The 19,712-nt window shown below is 36.8% G+C and overlaps 1 protein-coding gene across 10 annotated transcripts in view; it reads left to right on the plus strand.

The window, feature by feature from the left end:
• The window catches only part of TAFA5 (TAFA chemokine like family member 5), a 470,404-nt gene that overhangs the window by 217,259 nt on the left and 233,433 nt on the right, over positions 1 to 19,712 (plus strand). For all 10 annotated transcript variants that reach the window (XR_005258978.1, XR_005258979.1, XR_005258981.1 and 7 more), the window contains one exon: positions 8,239 to 8,388. Coding sequence is in view for 6 of the 10 variants with exons in the window: in XM_038154225.1 (XP_038010153.1) it covers positions 8,239 to 8,388 (150 nt within the window). In the remaining 4 variants the exon portion in view is untranslated. The remainder of the gene's footprint in view (positions 1 to 8,238; positions 8,389 to 19,712) is intronic.

Genomic DNA, 19,712 nt, shown 5'->3' on the forward strand with positions numbered 1-19,712 from the left:
GGCTTGAGGATCCTTTGTCTGCTCAAGATTCCCAGCATGAGACTGATTTGGATTCATCCATAATACTTCCAATTAATGTCATGTATTTTCAGTGGGACTACTTCCTCTCAGGTATAGTAAGACATGAAAAATTGTTGAAGTTTGTTTCCTTCTTGGATACAGATACTGTTGTACTTCAGTACTTCAGAGCTTTCTTTTTTTTTTTTTCTTTTTTATTTTTTTCCTTTTTTCCAGTGTTTACTTTTGCTGTGTTCCTAAGATAAGTTTATATTTCCCTGTGGTTATGTGTGAGCTGTTGTACCTATATGTTCACAGTAAGTGCAGCATAACCAAGTCTTGAGAGACTTTATTATAAATAGAGAATGTTTATGGACCTTTTCCGTAAACAAAAAAGATGGCAAAATAATTGCCCTAGCTACTAGAACATTTTGTCTGCAATGTAGTGACTTCAGGGTAAGCCTGCCATCTAGATTACCAAAAAAAAAAAAAAACAACCCTGCATTTCAGTGCCATTACTAGAAAGAAAATGTTTTAGGTTTTTGTTTTTTTTTTTTGTCGTAGTCTTTTGTGAAAAGGGAAGAGTAGTGTTACAGGCAGTAGTGAAAATAAACAGCCTTATTTTAAAGAAATCATTTAGACCTACTTAACAGGAGAGTAGGTTATTTACTGTATTAATAGTTGTCCTACAAAAATGACAGAAAATTTTCACAATTTGAATTTTTTATTCATACATAGGTAAGAGCTAGCATATGGCACGTTAACAAGGCTGGATAGTGTTAGGTAGTTGTTGTCTTCAGCTGTCTACTTTGGCCTTCAGGTTTTGAAACCTGCTACAGGCATGGAATAATGACACAGTTCTTTTTGCATAGGATATAACTTAGTTCCTGGTGGATGGTAATTAGACTTTGGGGTATTTTTTCTGCAGTTTAAGGACTGAGGCATATCAACAGGATTCAATAAAACAAAATTTCAGTATGTTAGTTCTTTCCTGCATGGCCCTTACTGGACCAAATTTTACCCAAAACCTGCTGTTGAGCTCAGAATCCTGCAGTGCATATCTTGATACAAGTAGAATGGCTACTTGTATGGTGACTTTTTAAAGGCTGTTCATTTGTAAGTAGTTTTCAAATCCTTCTGGAATAGTAATCAGGTAATCCTATGATAATGGTTTGATAGTACAAAGGAAAGCCTGAGAAGTTAAAAACACTGTTTACCTGAGCAGCTACATTATATCTACTTCTGATATATGACTTTATCTGCATGTTCCTTCACAGTGATTTCATGCTCCCTGCAGTGACATATTTTGCTAACACAACAGCCTTGTTCCTTCCCGACATACAGCTTCTGGCTCCAGCAAATGTCAGTAGCTTTTTAGACAAACCTGTGCTTTTTATTCCTGTCTTTCTCAAGAGGAATATCAGCATCCCTCCGATAACATTTTTTCCCCTATGGCTATTTTGTTTGTTTTGTAAACAGACTAGGTTTATTTTAAATGTAGAGGCTGGTAAAGACACAGAAGGATTTTTTTTTTTTTTTACTTTTTCCTTTCTTTTTTTAATTTTCTTTTTCATTTTAATTTCCTCTTGCCTTTTTTTTTTCCTTTTTCTTCCTTCTTTTTTTTTTAAATGTCTTTTAATATTTTTAGGAAAGTAATAGAACAACAGCCACTTCCTGGCTTATGCAAACATGCAAAGCTTTGTTCAATCCTGAATTCCTGCAGTTACTTCCTTTCTGTAACCAATCAAGGCCTCCAGAAGCAATTAACTTACCCCTTGGAGCTGCAGGTTCTCCTTGGAGCAGCTCTGTGGAGCTGAGATTTGCAGTTCACACTGACATACAGAGGCAGAAATTAAAGAAAAAGGACTCAAACACCTTGTCATTTCTAATTGTGCAGTATGAAATATGTTTTAAAGTATAAAGGAGGAAAATTTGGTTATAACTACTTGTTTCCATAACTCGTTTCCATATTTATTCATACATTCTTGATTTTTTGATCTTTTCCTTGTCTGGAGTTCCCCTTTTTGTACCAATTCTGATTGAGAATCCCATTTGTAATCTGAAATCTTGCAGTTTGTTTTTACTGCAGTTGGGTTTTACATCTATTTTTCTTTCTCTTGTGTTTTTAATAGTCAGATAGAGGGGAAATTATTCTTAATTATACAACAAAACATTAAGCAATTACATGCAATAGCAGTATCAGGTGCAATAAGTTAGGGCATTACTCTTATCTGGGAAAAAATGAAATCTCTAAATGGGCCCTGAATGTATCTTGAATCTCCACAGACTTGATTTCCTTTCCTGTGCAACTACTTAGAAGACTAGGATCTATCTTAATTAAAATTTACTGTTTCTTTCAGAATGGAGGAGCTGAAAATTATTTTCCTAATGTCTGTGCTGTTTATGTGCTTGAGATGGCTAAGTGGTAGTCTGAAAATTGCAGTAAGATTAGTAATTATTAGAGGGACATAATATACTGTTTCATTGCAGTGGAACTCTGAAAAATACTTAAACTAAGTATTTAAAGGAGAAATCATTAATCGTATTTTCTCATTATTCATAAAATTTACCTAATTACTCTCTACAGTGATTTTTTTCTTCATAAAATTGGCACTCAAGCCACACCTTTTAAGACACATCTTCTTCTTTGATACCCCTAAAATTCAAAATCACTCCCTTTAAGATTAAGAAGCTACAAAGGTCACATTGTGATGTTGAGTCTCATCAAGTATAGCTCTGAACCTGTAATGAAGTAAATATAAGGAATCTTCTGGAAAAACTCCTGCTTTTTACTCTAGTGGGCACCTGTGGGTTACACCAATAGATTAGGATTATCCAAATTAATTATTTTTTAGTTTCAGTAACATTGGTCTTGTCTTCTACTGACAACATAATCATATCCTCAAGAAAAACTGGTAAAGACTGTTTTAAACAGGTTGTCTAATTCTACTAGCATGAAGAATTGTTTTGTGTAGCCTTGTTACTTAAACAGACACAACATTTGTTTCAGTGAAATGAATATAAAATGATATATGAAATATCTTGGAAACAAATGCTTTTAATGTCACTGACTTTGAAAAGAGGAATAGGAAATAGCTTATTTCCTTAAACATAGTGTATTAAAAAATTGAAATGTCTTTGTATCACATAAGTTAACTATGGAAACAATATTCTTATTTGGTAGTTATTCTCAAATGGTGCTCATTATTTTAAAAACTTTTCCCTATACAGGCTGAGCCAATTCTCCTCTTATTTACTTTATTACTTTATTTTAAATACTTTTTTTCCCCCATAAGCATTGTAGAACTTGTTCTTTCTTATTTAATGCTAGTTGGATTTTCACGAATTCTTCTATTGCAGCTTAAACATGAGTGTGGATCTTTGAGGAAAACCAATTCCTTACCATAATCTCCCCTCATTATGAACTAAAGTTTAAAAAGAAAAAGTAATTGGACTGTCTGGAGTTGAATCATGTTCAGTGTAAGAGATCTTCTTTCAGGACATTTTCTTTGAGGAAGGATATATGACAAAAAATTTAGTTCCACTTAAACATATGCTTTTTATATTTTAAATGGAATTATATTTAAATATTTGTTACTCAGGTTAATGTCAAACTGCAGATAATGAGTGACACTAAGTACTTCAGTTCCCCCTTATTTCAGTAGGAATTGTTGATCCTCAGCTCTGCTCAGGAGTTGGCATGGCTCTGTTGTCAGAAAGACTTCAATATTGTAATAGAAAACTACTGAATGTATTCCTATGATCTGATTTTGAAACAACTCCTGCATTGTGTTCACTGACAAAAGCATATCTGAATCTCCAGCCAAGAATTTTAATACCATCTAACTTAATGCATTTTGAACTAAAAGAGCTTGTGTTGCTAGGCATCAAATTGGTGATGCATGGAAAAATTGTTCACTGAAACTATAATATAAGGCTGCATGTACAAATCACAAGTAGGTTTTCTGGATGAGCATGAAATCTAAACTCCTGGAAAAATCTGTATATTTAGATCAAGACTTACTTTCACTGTACCCACAGATTCCATTAGTTCATAATTTGATTTTATTTCTTTAAATTAATTTAAGGTAAAGCCTTCAGCTTTACAATAAGCATAAATTTTAAAAAAATCTCCAAATTGATTGCTGTAGTTAATGTGGATTATTTAGGTTTTTTATTTTCTGCTGAAGAACAGAAATATTTTTAGCCACAGAAAATTAAAATATTGTCCCAAGTACCCTCCATGTAATACAAATATATCTACTATTTAAGGCTTTTAACTATTGCAGAAAATACAGATCTTTCATAATCTTTGTTCTTTCAACAACTCTTCTCTTTACAGAAGAGTCTTAGTGGTAAACATGAAAAATTCCCTCTGTTTTTAAGCTTTTCAATAACAAATTATTTTATTTCAAGAATGTAAGTACTAAAGATCTTTTAAAAATATGCTCTTTTTACTTTGAGGTCTTTCCTGCACATTTGCTAAATATATGTACCTATACTTATGATTTCTACACTTTCATGAAAGGCTCTCAAAGAACACTTTGAGGACTGATCCCAAATGTACTTCATTTAGGAAAAAAACCAAAAAAAGTGATGTATACAGCAGTTACTGTAAACCATTTCAAGATATAAGCCAAGAGCACAATCCTGTTTTATTTACAATTTTAGAAGTGTGATTTTTTTTTTTATTTTTGTTTACTTTATCTTGCATTTTTAGTTCAGAATCCTGTGGTTTTCCCTTTTTCTGAAATAATTCCATATAGAAGCATTTGTGTTTGTGGTGGGAGAGAGTGGGGAGAGATCTACTAGCATTTTAAGGACGCAGTGCTACACTATAAAAGAGCATTAAAGAACTGAAGCTTTTCTCTATTTAGTAATCAGATGGTGACAACACAAAATCAAATAAATTTCCAGTGAGGTCTTAATTATTGGATTAAAATTATAAAATAAATATTTAATATATTTACATATATATATTTACATATATATATATATATATATATATATAGTAACAGTAACAACAACAAAGAGATATCTACTAATTAACTTGGAAAGCTCCAGTTTTATGGTACTTCTGAAATAATCCTCATGTTTGGTTCATAAAACAGTAAACCCCAAAATTTTATTGGAAGAAAACTTCTAGACAAGGCTACTATGACTCTATTCTTTAATGATGCTTGTATTTTTTTTCCACCGAGATTATTTTGTTTAGGTTGGAGGATGGTGAGTTGCTTTGTGTGTTGCAAGTACATAAAGAAAATATAAGGCAAGTGTGGAGTCTTTATGACTGTTCATGGACTGTGGCTCTTGATCTCTCAACTGGAAAAGCTCCAGCGAAACTCCAGCCATTGCTGCCTTGAGATTTCTTCTCTGGCTTTGGGAGTGAAGTGGAGCATGTTTAGAGGCTCACCGATGAACAGCCTTTTTTCATTAACAGCTCTGAAAGAGGTCACTGTGTTAACTTCCCTAAAAATGAAAGGTGTCCTAATTTTTGCAATTCAGTACTTGCAAGAAGCATATTTATTTAGTTCCATTACTTTGTACCTTATATTTCTAGATTAAATTGTTGAAAAGCCAGTGTAGCACACGTCATCTACGTGTACTCCTGTAGACTTACCCTCTACCTAATGAAAGACAGAGAGGACATGTTTTACACCAGGATGACTCTCTCTCTGGAGATGGCCTTCCATAACCATAACTAATACATTTCATGCTTTACAGCCACCTAAAGCCCAGTAACACTGGATGTACTCTCTGCTGCAGTGCTCAGTATGCTTGCAATCTTTGCAGCCTGTGACACAATGGGGAGGAAATATTTATGTCATATGCGTAAGAGCTCCTGTAGCTCTACAACAGCTTACAATTTTGTTCTGCTATAGAAAAAAGAAAAGCAACAGACAAAATTGTATAGCAATTACTCTTGTGTAGGTATCCTAGTTTTCAAAATTCTTAAAGAAAATTAGGTCACTATGCCTGGAAGAAATTATCATTTCTGAAAACCAAAGCAGAAATAAAATTCTACAGGTCCAAAAGCAGAAAATACCATTAGCTGTTCTTATTGATACTCATTGCTTGCAATCCCTGGAAAACTCATTGCCTTCGCAAATTATCTTGACATAGAGCTTCATTGTTTTTGTTCTCTGAGTATAGTCATTATTTGCCTTCACTGTGCTGTAAGTCTGGTTCCTTTCCTCTGAAATGAGATTTTATACAATTATTCGCCTAGATTGTATGATTTATCATAGCTTTTAATGAGAGAAATAGACTCATGGAAAACCATACACTTACATGTCTTACTTACGCTTCTACTTTTTTGTGGCCTAAGGCATCAGGATCTAAATACAATTCTGATTATCTTTTTTTTCACATGATCTACCAAGACAGCTATATTCCTTAGGAGAAATACATCTCCTGCAACCCAGAATGAAATATATTAGCGCCAAGGCAAATGGTTTGGGTATTTTTTCTTTTTTCAGTTCAACGTGTTTGAGTGTAGCTGGATCTGCCTTGTCTTTTTCTGGAAAATTATGTGCCACTATCTTTTTTGCTAAACCTTTGCATCTAATCCAGTATTTTTGAATGAATAAAGAAAAAAAAGCAGCACATAACAGAGTAAAAGTCCTCTAATATGTTTATATCCTTTAATATGTTACATGTCCTTTAATATATTTATCCTAGGATGTTTTTATTAACAGACCAGGTAGAAAAGAGTAGAAACACGGGACTGACCATAGCTCATGAGTCTAGTTGCCATCAGCCATTAAACACTGGGATGATAATGTTCACTATTGTGAATATAGTATATGTGTTTATAAGTGCCTGTGTATTACTTACATGTGCCATATATTTGCATGAATTTGTAATACCTGGTTCCATACCCTTCCTTGAGATCTTAATTTTTGCCATTTTGTAATTCACTGCAGTCTAAGAGTCACAGAAACATAAAATTGAGGTGCCTTAGCAGTGAACAAGACACAATGCTGGTGACAGTCTGCAATATTTTGCTGTTCCACAAAACAAGCATTTTAACTGCTTCTGAGAAGAATAGACTGGGTAAACTTGTACTCTGAATGAAAAAAAAAGAAAGGAACATAGAAAAATAGCATTGCACCTTTTGACTTAAAAGGCCATTCATATATATTTCAGGTTTATATAATTTTATTTCTTTTAGTTTTGATGTTATTATTTAAACTGCATTTTTAATAAAAACAATATGATTTTTTTTAATAAAAGCTAAAACATGGAAAGCTTGTGATTTGCAGATGGTATTGCACATGTTTACTACTGCACTATAAAACCCAGAAATTATATGTAATGCAAAGCGGTAGTTGGGAATTTTTTTTTTGGTCTTTCTACGCATTGAAATTCAAGAATGTATCTTTCTTGCCTGTTAAAGGTAGTATTTTATTATTCTACTCGCCTACTATTGGTTGTACCAGAGGAAGTACATTGGTTTAAAAGTATAGCATTAACTTCAAACTAATGTTCTTCATAAAATAATTTTTTGAAATTTTTTTTGTTTCTCACAGCATAGTCCAAATTCAGAATTAGGTGGTGCGGATTTTTTTAGTACTTAGGAAAAGCTACCTATATTGGACAAATCAATTAAAAGAAAGTAGTTACTGAGTTAAGGGTGTGGTGTCATTTAAGCCATTTGACAGTCACATATTAAATTTAGTAAAATAAAAAAAAATAACAGCTACATCAAATTTGAGTCAGGAAGAGGATTAATTACCTTTCAGTTTAGAAGAAGCAAGAGCCAAAGGACTGACAGTTTGTGAAACGTGGGCATGCTTAGAAAGGCTTTTTCCTTCAGAAGCAACACACAAAGCAGTTAGGACTTCATTGTATTCATGGAAATTTGGGGAAGTTTTTATTTTCTGTATGCTTTATAATTTCTTTTCTGAAAGTATGGAAAGAGCATACCATTTAAATTCCATTGCTGTGAAAATTTCTTTCTTTACTTAGCCAACATAAGTAAAAGTAACCTGTGTAACCTCAGCTCTCTAGCTTTTACGGAACAATAATCATTTTCTGACAGAATCAGTGTGCAGGGTTTTCATATGTCCACCACAAAGAAAAATTGTATGTCATCTCAGTTTTATTATATCCATCGGCTGGCTGCCCATTTGTTGTGGAGTGTCTGCTGTGACTTAGGGCCGTGGCTCTATTTGGCTGTAATAGATTTCCTGTAGTGCATTCAGTGACTCTGGTACCTGTTGCTGGTTTTTTTTCCAGGTCAGCTGGCTGCAGGTACATGTGAGATTGTTACTTTGGACAGAGATAGCAGCCAGCCCCGAAGGACTATAGCCCGACAAACAGCTCGCTGTGCATGTAAAAAAGGACAGATTGCCGGTACAACAAGAGCAAGGCCAGCATGTGTTGATGGTAAGAAGCAAAAATCTATTCAATCAGTGTCTGCCAATATAAAAGTTGTGTTTCACCAAAAAACCCCAAGAAACCATAAAAAACTCTAGAGAAGAAATTTTCATGTTGTCCCAAGTAACAATGGCAATAGCACTGAAATTCAACCAAAGGGTAATACTAATAGTATAGATATTACAATTACATTTTCTTTATTGGAAATTTCGTTTTTGTTTTAACTTAGGCAGTTGAATCTTAAGGGCATGGTGCTGTTATATCCTGCATGTGATTACAGAATCAGCAGTGAAGTGTCATTCTTTTTTCCTCTACTTTTTATTCCTTAAAACATTTAAAAAATGCAGCAGGCAAGCCTCAAAGGTCTTATGCCACTGGGAGGCTAATGTGCCTGCTCCTGTGTGATATTTGATGCTGTTGAAGAAAGCACTGATGCTATAATTGGAATATGGTATCTGAATGTACATCACATGTCCAGTATTTCTTCTCTTTAAAATGATATTCTGTATGATTCACTGCAGATGTACTGATAGCATGTAGCTGTTAAACTGCTCATACAGGGAGGTATGAAAATGTTTCACTTTGAAATAATTTTTTGAGACAAATGAAATTCTCTGTTATGTTAACAGTGGGAGAGTCTTCAAGAGAGGTCTGCCTTGCAGGGCTTTTAGCAAGCATTAATAATAAAAATGAAAATAGAGACATATTGAAATAATTATGTAGAATTATATGTTTTGATCTAGTCGCCATTAAAAAAATTAAAAAATGCTTATGTATAGAACTATAATAAATATGGATTAGCTTTGAATACTGGCTGGTTTATGTCCTCAGATAAAAATATTGTGGAAAACACCCTACTGTTGCCTCAGAATTTGGTCTTACCAGTGATTATCAAAGACAGCTCAAAAGGAGATTTCAGAGCCAACCCACAAAGCTAAATATAGAACATCATGCACATTCTATTTTTGCATTTTTCTTTCACTGTTTTTAGTATTCTGTGAGATAGTTTCTTAGTTGTCTCTTTCATAATATAATACTATATCCAGTAGTTCTCCTTTCATGTTTTATTCTTAGATCATAAGATATAATTGCTTAAGAAAGGAATGATTTTATTGTGTCATTTGTACTTGAGACTTTAGGAAAAATGCTTACTACCAATTAAAATATTCAACATATGTTTCCTATTTTAAAACAGAAAAGTTCTAAGCAAGAAAAAAAGAATTTTTGCACCAGCTGATGGGTACAAAACATAATTTTTCATCAGTCAGTTTTGGCCTATGGTTAGGTTGATTTGCTGTAACTTGGGTATCCAAAGGTAGCTGCTAGCAACTCCAGTTTTTCTTTATACCCAATAAAGAGCAAAAGGGACCTTCTCAGAGTAATTTATCTCATCTTAACTCCCTAGGATAAGTCAGATGTATCACTCTCTGTTACACACTGTTTTTCTGCCTTGCCTTGATACACCTGTGAGTGTCTTTAAGATGAAACTTACCTGGAATGTAAACGTCACTCAGAAGACATGACTGCGCCTCATCCTTCAATTCATACATTAGATTGTTTTCAAAATATGGAAGCTTTGAGTCAATTTCATATTTGAAAGTATTTTTTCTTTCTTTACTTATTTCTTGGGGGAAACTCGTGAAGAAAGTCTGTTTCAAATTCTGCTTGTGCTTTCAATGCACTTGATCATCATTTTATGAAAGCAGAGAACTGAATGACAGGATCCGTGGTGTGAGATCATGTAGTCAGAAAAGGTTGTTTATGTAATACTTCACATTTGAAAAATAAGTGGGATGTTCATCAGTTGAAAAATAAAGCTTCCCTTTAACATTTGTGTCTAAATACCATGATTATTTTTTTAAGGCTGGCAAGGAGTCACATGGAAAAGATGAGGGATAATGGGTACAAGGTTCTTCTGTGGATATTCCAATTAGACACAAAATGATAATTTTTCAATATGAGAAAAATCATCATTTGAAACCCTCCAGGGAACTGGTGGATTCCCTGGTATTGTACACTTAAGATTCAGTTGGACAGGGTGCTGGGCCATTTGGTCTAAGCTGGCATTTTTGCCTAAAAAGATTGGACCAGATGATCCTTGAGGTTCCCTTCCTACCTGGTATTCTTTGATTCTGTGACATCATAACATATAATAACATGGTTCTTTATTTTTTGAAATGTTTATAATTAGGATGTTGAGCCCTTTGCCTGTATATCAAGTTTCCAGACTAAAATGAAGGCAAAAGACAAACCTTTGATGTGTAGGTTTTTGTCATGAATGAAGTTAAAAAATTTGTTTTAAATAACTTCAACACAATTATATAGGAAAGAATAAACAAGCATTTTATTTGATCTCTAACCTGCTTGCAAGTAAAGCTGGCAGATAAATTGGCCACTGACTGACAAGTATCCATCTGTGAGTTTACCAGGTTCAAAGTTTAAAGAATTAACACTGAATTCTTCCATATTTTTATACACATTTCTAGAGTACATTTTTTCAAACACAACTACTTAAAGCTTTATTCTGAACATGACATGAATGCTACATAAAATTATGCAGCAGAAGGCTGGTTTTGTCTCCAATATTAAGTCAAACACTTCTGGTTTAGGAATGTAACCACCAAACATAATTGCTGGGTTGTTTTTTTGTTTTATTTTACAATAAAGAACCCCCTTTTTCAAACAAACAAATCCTTTCCTGAGCTTTCTGAAATAGGATGCAGAATGTACTTTTGCAAATTCTTCTTCATCTATATTATAGTTGATATTAAGTACATAATTGCTATTTGACATTTCATTTTTGCTGTCAAAAATCCTTCAAAAATTTGGTTCTTTTCAATTCATTCTTTGTATAGTCTTGATTTCAAAGAGATTATTTCTAAAGTGTAGGTGGACCTTAGACCTTTAATGCAAAGTCATATGTGAAGGAAGCAGGCATAGTAAGTGTGGCCTGCTAACCCAATAGTGAGAAAATATTAGCTAACAATTTTGTTGCATCTTCTAGCAAGAGAGTGGGTTAAGAATTCAGTATTGAAGCTGGTAATTTTTACAGCCTTAAAATGGATTGTGTTGTACCTTGCTACCATTTTTACAATATTCGGTGGAGAAAAGTACCTTAGAATATATTCAATTGTGTAGTATATTTCCTGGAGCTTTGAAATGCAAGTGTCAATTCTTGCAGAAAAAGGAGTAGGTAATTTAAGGGCTCTTAAACTTTACAAACATTGGGTGAGATTGCACTTGTCAACATCGCTCTTAGAGTAAGTCCTGAGTTGATTATCAAAATCCACTCTGCTTTCCACTGCTGCATTAGAGAAGGTCTTTTCCTACGTGAATATCAGATAGATAAAACTGGAATTCTTAGAAATGGAAATTCAGTGTTTAGAACTTGGTCTGAGCAGTACACGAAGAGCAGAGATTTTTTTTCAAATATTGGCCATATGATGGAGAAGGGTGATTTGATTTGTATTTTTTTCTAGCAGTCTCTAACTATGGCAGATTGCTAATGTATTCTGTAAAAATGGCATCAATATTCACCCTGATTTAAAGCTTGATTTCGTGTTGATTGCTTCATTTCTATACCCACAGAGTCATAATGTATATTTGGTATATTTTGTTATGATGTAATTTTTATTCATGAATGTAGGGTTTGAGATATTACGACAGCAGCTTGCCTGCACTTTTCATTATATTATTTTTATTTGCCACTGGTGTTCCCTAGTCCCATTTTTGAGATCAAATTCCATAGCAATGACCTCAGTTGCATTATTTTGATATTTTATTTCAACATAGCATCTGGTTTATCACCAGTGTAATTTCCCTGTGTGTCAGTTAAGCTTCATCAGTTTTTAAGCTGGAACCAGTGAGAGATTTGAAGATAGCAATTATTCTTTGGTTTTGTTCAGTACCTTTGCTCATTTAAATTTGTTTTAAAGCAAGTGATGAAAAGTATTTGATAAAAGTTTGTGGACAGATGCACCCATGATTTGCATTCTTTCACAAGCATTGTATAAATCTGAAAAGATTTGTTATGCCAAAGCACTTCTTAGAATACAAGGATAGTATCCTGAGAAATGTGCTAAGAACTTTTAAATGTTTAATAATTCCAGTACTTATGTAGAATATATATTTATAGGTAAATGAAATAAATTGCAATTTTGTTCAGAAAATAGGAACCGTTAATGAGAGGAAAAATGGTATGAGAGAATTTGTTTATTTGCCTGAGAAAATTAGAATGGCAATCATCAATTGGCTTACTTGAATTCTGTGATTAGAAGACTCTTGTGCTCTGGATTTGAGTACCAGTTACTTTTTTGTCCACTAAATGCTATGAGAAATGCCAGGAGATCAATTCCAATATCCAAAAATCTTAAATTTGGACAGTTGTAGCTCGGGCAAGTGAATTCAGAGTGTTCAGACACTTTTTGTTACAAATCAAAGTGTGGTTTGATTGGTTTTTTTTGTTTGTTTGTTTTTTACTTTTTCGAGTTTTAGTAATATTTAATTGCTTTTGCAAGTGTTGTAGCAATATTGGTTTCTACGGGACATTAGTGTATATAAGTTGTTCATACATTATGATTAACATGCTTTTCAGCTGGCATTGATTGATTTTGTTTAACACAGACACTCTGGATCTACAAGGAAGCCACATTAGTTTCAATCAATAATTCCTTGCTCTTCTTATTATCTCTGGGACTCTATAGGGAGGTGTAGGGGTCAGAACTGATCATTAATAGAATCCTAGGTCATGCACTTCAAACAAAACTGCTTAATAACTGGAAAGCTTCATCATTTTAAAGAATCTTAGACATGTTGCAGAGAGCAAAGAGAAGAAAGAAGAAAACAGATCTGTTTTATATATTATATATATAAAAATATAACTACTTTAAGAAATGAGAATTTTTGCTTTTACATTTAGATTATTTTATGCTTGTTATTGCAATATTTATGTTATTTTATAATTATATTATTGCAGATATTTCAAATCTTCCTTATCTGTAATTATTATAAATTTTACTTAATTCCATTTAGGAAATGTCTTCAAAACAAGTAAAACCAAAAGGAAAACTAGTATGTATATCAGACATATTTTTTGACGTGGCTTGAAGAAATTATAATTATTTTCTTCCTTTCCTCATCCTAACTCCCACATATGCAATCACAAGTACATCTGTATGTATAGATGCACCAGAGCATGTTAGGCTTTATTTAGGCTTTATTTTCTTTCAACTACCTCTAGACAATTCCATCAGAACTAGAGATTTTCCTAGTTACTGATATGGAAGCGAAATTGTTTCTATTACTCATCACCCTCCCTTTCCTATGCATGCAGTCTGACAATTTCCACCTTGCAGGTCACTTTTCATTTGGAAACACAAGGGAAGTTTCATTTCAGTTACTTTGCTTTCAGCTCCAAACTAAGGACAATATGTGACATTCCAAAAGAAGTTGAGTGAAATTTCTTGTCTCAACAATATCATGAACTTAGTAAAATCATGTAAACATGTTCACATTGAATACCTTTGTTCTCTGATAATGAATGTCAAGTATCAGTTAGAGATTGAAGTGTTCCTGGGGAAGAATTGCTGCTGTTCAACCCTAAGAAAGAAATTGAGCAGTGTTAAATGGAACATATCAATAGCTGCACCATCAATGGCAATAAAGATGTGTCTTTAAGAAATACAGGGAGTTAAGTTAGGTTTCTTGTCTTGACTGAGAATGCATAAAAGGAGTAACCAAACATATGACATAAAAAGCAAGCAGCCAATGAAAAATAAACCAAAAGCCCTGCCAAGGAAGGTAGCACACAGATTGATAACCACCCTAGAGGAATACTTTAATGAAGAAGGGTAGGTAAGGGTTTCACTATGTTCTCAAATATTTGGTACCTAAACTCAAACAAATGAGGACCCATCTGGAATACTGTGGCAGTTTTGCATGCCTCAATATAAGATGTACATCAGGCTGTTGCAGTGTGTCCAGAGGAGAGTGACCAAGATAATGAAATGTCTTGAGGGCAAGACTTAATGAGAGGCAACTGAGGTCATTTTGTTTGTTCAGCTTGGAGAAGTCTGAGGGGTGACCTCATCTCAGTCTACAACTTCATCAAGATGGGCAGCAGAGGGGAAGATCCCGTCTTTTTGGTGACTAGTGTTAGGACCCAAGGAAATTGAATGAAACAGCAGCAAGGGAAAGTCAATTTGGACATTTGGAAAAGGTTCTTCACTGAGAGCGTGGTTGGGCAATGAAACAGGTTTCCTTGAGAAATGGTCTCAGCACCAAACTGGTCAGAGGTCAAGGAGTATTTGGACAATAGAATCACAGAATCACTAGGTTGGAAGAGACCTTCAAGATCCTTGAGTCCAACTCATGCCATATCACTTTGACTAAACCATGGCACCGAGTGCCACATCCAGTCATATTTTAAACACATCCAGGGATGGTGACTCCACAACCTCCCCAGGCAGACCATTCCAGTATTTTATCACTCTTTCTGTAGAAACTTTTTCCTAATATACAACCTATATTTCCCTTGGTGCAGCTTAAGACTGTGTCCTCTTGTTCTGTCAGTTGCTGTCTGGAGAAAGAGACCAACTCCCACCTGACTACAACCATCTTTCAGGGAGTTGTAGAGAGTGATAAGGTCACCCCTGAGTCTCCTTTTCTGCAGGCTAAACAACCCCAGCTCCCTCAGTCGTTCCTCACAGGGCTTGTGTTCCAAGCCGCTCTTCAGCCTTGTTGCCTCCTCGAGACGCATTCAACGTCCTTCCCAAACTGAGGGGCCAAAACTGGACACAGCACTCAAGGTGTGGCCTCACCAGTGCCAAGTACAGGGGCAGAATGACCTCCCTGCTTCTGCTGGCCACACTATTCTTGACACAGGCCAGGTGCTGTTGTCCTTCTTGGCCACCAGGGCACAATGCTGGCTCATGTTCAGCTGGCTGTTGACCAATGCCTCCAGGTCCCTTTCTGCCTCAGCGCTGTCCAGCCACACTGTCCCCAGCCTATAACAGGGGGTTGCAGGGGGTAATTGTGGCCAAAATGCAGGACTTGGCACTTGGACTTATTGAACTTCATTCTACTGGGCTCTGCCCATCCATCCAACCGTTCGAGGTCTCTTTGCAGAGCCATCCTACCTTCCAATAGATCAACACACAATCCCAGCTTAGTGTTGTCTGCAAATTTACTAACGAAAGACTCAATACCCTCATCCATGTTGTCATTAAAAGTATTGAACAGAACTGGCCCGAGAACAGACCCCTGAGGGATTGACTGCCAGCTGGATGCAGCACTGTTCACCACCACTCTCTGGGCCCAGCCATCCAACCATTTCCTAACCCAGCAGAGTGCTCCTGTCTAAGCCATGGGCTGCCAGTTTCTCCAGGAGTATGCTGTGGAGACAGTGTCAAAGGGCTTACTGAAGTCCAAATAGACAACATCCACAGCCTTTCCTGGATCAATGGAGAGGGTCACCTGGTCATAAAAGGAGGCCAGGTTGGTCAAACACAACCTACCCTTCCTAAACCCCTGCTGGCTGGGTTGGGTATCCTGGCCATCCTGTAAGTGCTGTGTGATGACACTCAATATAAACTGTTCTATTACCTTGCCTGGTACTGAGGTCAGGTTAACTGGCTATAATTAACAGGATATTGCTTCTCATTTTGTGAATGGGTGTCACATTGGCCAGCTTCCATTCATCTGGAACCTCACCAGTGAGCCAGGACTATTGGTAAATAAGGGAGAGTGGCTTTGCAAGCTCATCTGCCAGCTCCCTCATCATCCTGGGATGGATTCCATCTGGGCCCACAGATTTATGAACATCTAAGCGGCTCAGCAGTTCTCTGACTGCCTCCTCCTGGATAACAGGGTGACCATTCTGTTCCCTTGCACCATCTACCAACCCAGGAGGGCAGCTGTTCTGAGGACAAGCTATCTTCCAACTAAAGGCTGAGGCAAAGACGGGGTTAAGCACTTCTGCCTTCTCCACATCTACAGTTACCAAGTTCCCTCCCTCATCCAGTAAAGAACAAAGGTTGGTCTTGCCCTTCCTTTTGACATTAATATATTTGTAAAAACATTTTTTATTATCCTTTACAAAAGCTGTCAAATTAAGTTCGAACTGAGCTTGTGCCTCCATATTTTTTTTTTCCTACATGCCCTAGCAATCCTTTTCCTAAGACCTGACCCTCCTTCCAAAGATGATACATCCTCTTTTTATTCCCAAGTTCCACTGAAACTCATAGCCCATCCAGGCTGGACGTTTGCTTCATCAGCTTATCTTTTGACACACAGGGACAGTCTGTTCCTGTGCCCTCAAGGTATCTGTTTTGATGCACACCCACCTTTCCTGGACTCCTTTGTTTCTAAGGGCTGCTTCCCAAGGAACTCACTGAATAAGTCTCCTAAATAGACCAAAGTCTGCCCTCCAGAAGTCCAATGTAAAAGTCTTATTGATGTCTCCCCTGATTTCACCAAATATCAAGAACGCTATACTTTCATGATCACTATGCCCCAAGCAGGCCTCCAACCACCACATCTCCCACCAGCCCATCTCTATTTGCAAACAACAGATCTAACATAGCCCCTCCCCTAGTGGACTCACTCACCAGTTGTGACAAAAAGCTGTCCTCCACACACTCTAAGAACTTCTTGGACTGCCTCTTTTCTGCTGTATTAAGTTCCCAGCAGATGTCTGGTAGGTTAAAGTCACCTACAAAAACAAGGGCTGGTGATCTTGAAACATTCTCCAGCTGCTTATTCAATAAGTTGTCCATCTCTTCTTCCTGGTTGGGTGCACAGTAACAGACTCTCAGTAGGATGTCAGCCTTATTGGCCTTCCCCTTAATTCTTACCCATAGGCATTCAACTTGGTTGTCATTAGTTTTAATACCCATGGCATCAAAACCTCCCTAATATAAAGGGCCATGCCTCCACCTCTTCCACTTTTCCTGTCTCTTCTGAAGAGCTTGTAACCATCCAGTGCAATGCTCCAGCCATGTGAGTCATGCCACCATGTTTCCATGATGGCAATTACATCATAGCTCTGCTGTTGCTCCATGGCCTCCAACTCTTCTTGTTTGTCACCCATGCTGCATGCATTAGTATACATGCACTTCATCTGCGTAGTGATTTCACCCCTAACTCAGGCTCACCACCCTTGGGCCTGCTTCCAGACAGCCCAGCTGTATCCCCTTCTCCCTTCAGACCTAGTTTAAAGCCTTCTCAATGAGTTCTGCCAGTTCCTGAACTGAAATCCTTATGCCTTTAACAGAGAGATGGAGCCCATCCTGTTCCAGCAGGCCAAGTGCTGTAAAAGTTGCCCCATTATCAAAGAACCCAAAATTCTGCTGATGACACCAACCCTTGAGGCACTCATTGATCATATGTGCTCTCTTATTTCTTTCATCATTTTTCTCTGCCACCAGAGGGACTGAACAGAACACTACCTGTGCTCCTACCCTATCAATCACTTGACCCAGTGCCCTAAAGTCCCTTTTAACCTGATGCTCCTCTTTTCAATCTCCTCACTGCCAGCCTGGATTATCAGCAGTGGGTCAGGTCAACCCTTCAATCAGAGGGTTGAATCAGCCCAGGGAGTCTCTCAGTAATATCCTGTACTCAGGCCCCAGGGAGGCAGCAGACCTCCTTGTGGGTTGAGTCTGGTCAACATATGGGGCCCTCTGTTCTCCTCAGAAGGGAATCACCCACCACAATTACCCTTCTTTCCTTTTCAAGGTTAGAGGTGGTGATCTGTCTGACAGATGAAGCAAAATTTGTCATCTGGCTTTCTCTAGCCCTTAGAGGAGCAGGGATTGGACTTGATGATCCTTACAGGTCCCTTCCAGCTTGAGATATTCAATGATTCTATGATTCAATGACTGGACCTGGCATAAAGCTGCAGACCAGGATTTTGCATGATGTTAGTCTTTTCCGCAGAACAGTTCATTCATAGCAGTCAAGTAGCAGGGAGTGAGTACTGATCACAGCTTACCAGTCGGGCACAGTATAGATTTATGGTAAGGGAAATAATGCCAGGATAAGAGTGAATAAAATGTCATTGAAAGTAAAATACTTCTTGTACTTATAACAAAGACCTGGAGACTCTTTTTCACTTATAAGCATCCTACTTCAATGCTAAACCTGGCATCAATATACTATTTCAAGTGAAGAGATGGCTGCCTTTTTAAATTACAGGGCAAGGAAATATTTAGGAAAGCAGAATTATTTATGTGATTTGGAAGGTGGCCAGGAACCAGGGGTTAGCACTGATACTGTGCAAAGAGTGCTGAGAGAACTTTAATTGCCTCTAATGCTTAGTGCCTTGCTTTCACATTTCATCTGAAAGACAACACCTTCAGCCTCCTGGTGTTTGATTGGATGCATTAGTTCATCAATGCTAACAGATTTGTTTCCTTTTACTTCCTTGACATTCCTATGCAGCCACCCATGTAGTCTAATCCTCTTTCATCTATGTGTCCTGATGGCAGTTCCAGCACAGAAAAATGGTTAGAGGTTACGTGACATTAGAGTGTGAAACCATTTTCTAAGGAAGTGACTAGAAGCCTAATTACTACAGACATTTTAAATTGAAGTGGACAAAATAACTAGGGAACATATTATGCATTAGCATAAGCATGTACTGAATCACTGGGTAGAGTTTTCTGTGCTTGATATCTTGTGGCAGGGTGCTATCCGCAACCACAGCAGTCTGATTGCAGTCTGATTCATTACCTAACTTCAGGCAATAGGTCAACATGACATTCCTAAATCCAGGAGTTTGGTCACTGTAAGCTCCCTCTGTGCCTCCCTCTGCAGACAGGGGCTGTGATGGGCATTTCAGAGATCAGGTAGTGTGACTATTGCAATCACTTCTGAAAACTTGTCTCTTTTTATTTTATGGCATTAAAGAAAACATGGGATGACTAGCAGATAGGTTTTCTGCTTGAATGTAATGTGTGTAAATATTTGAGGCCATCCGCTGCTCAGATTGCCTTCTGGAAAAGCCACTGTCTTCACTGATTAGAAGCAGTTTATGGAAAAATGTAGCATTATTACCCCCTCTGGTTGTTATCCTACCTTCCAGTTATCCCCAGAAGAGTGGGAAAAGAGAAACTTCCAAAATTATTCATGTGTGAAGGTGGGCTTCTGCCAAGGCAACATGTTTGTCTCCAGTGAGTGTAAGAGAATATAGAGAGATGAACCTTTGTAAATACCCCTGCCGTCAATGGGTGAGGTTTAACTATAGCTAAATGACATTTCAGGCACTATGTGAAAGTAGCATGATCAAGGAATATTCCCCTCCCCCGCCCCGCCCCAATTAAGCACAAAGAACT

The sequence above is a fragment of the Motacilla alba genome, chromosome 1A, assembly GCF_015832195.1.
Source record: "Motacilla alba alba isolate MOTALB_02 chromosome 1A, Motacilla_alba_V1.0_pri, whole genome shotgun sequence".
Taxonomy (NCBI): Eukaryota; Metazoa; Chordata; class Aves; order Passeriformes; family Motacillidae; genus Motacilla; species Motacilla alba.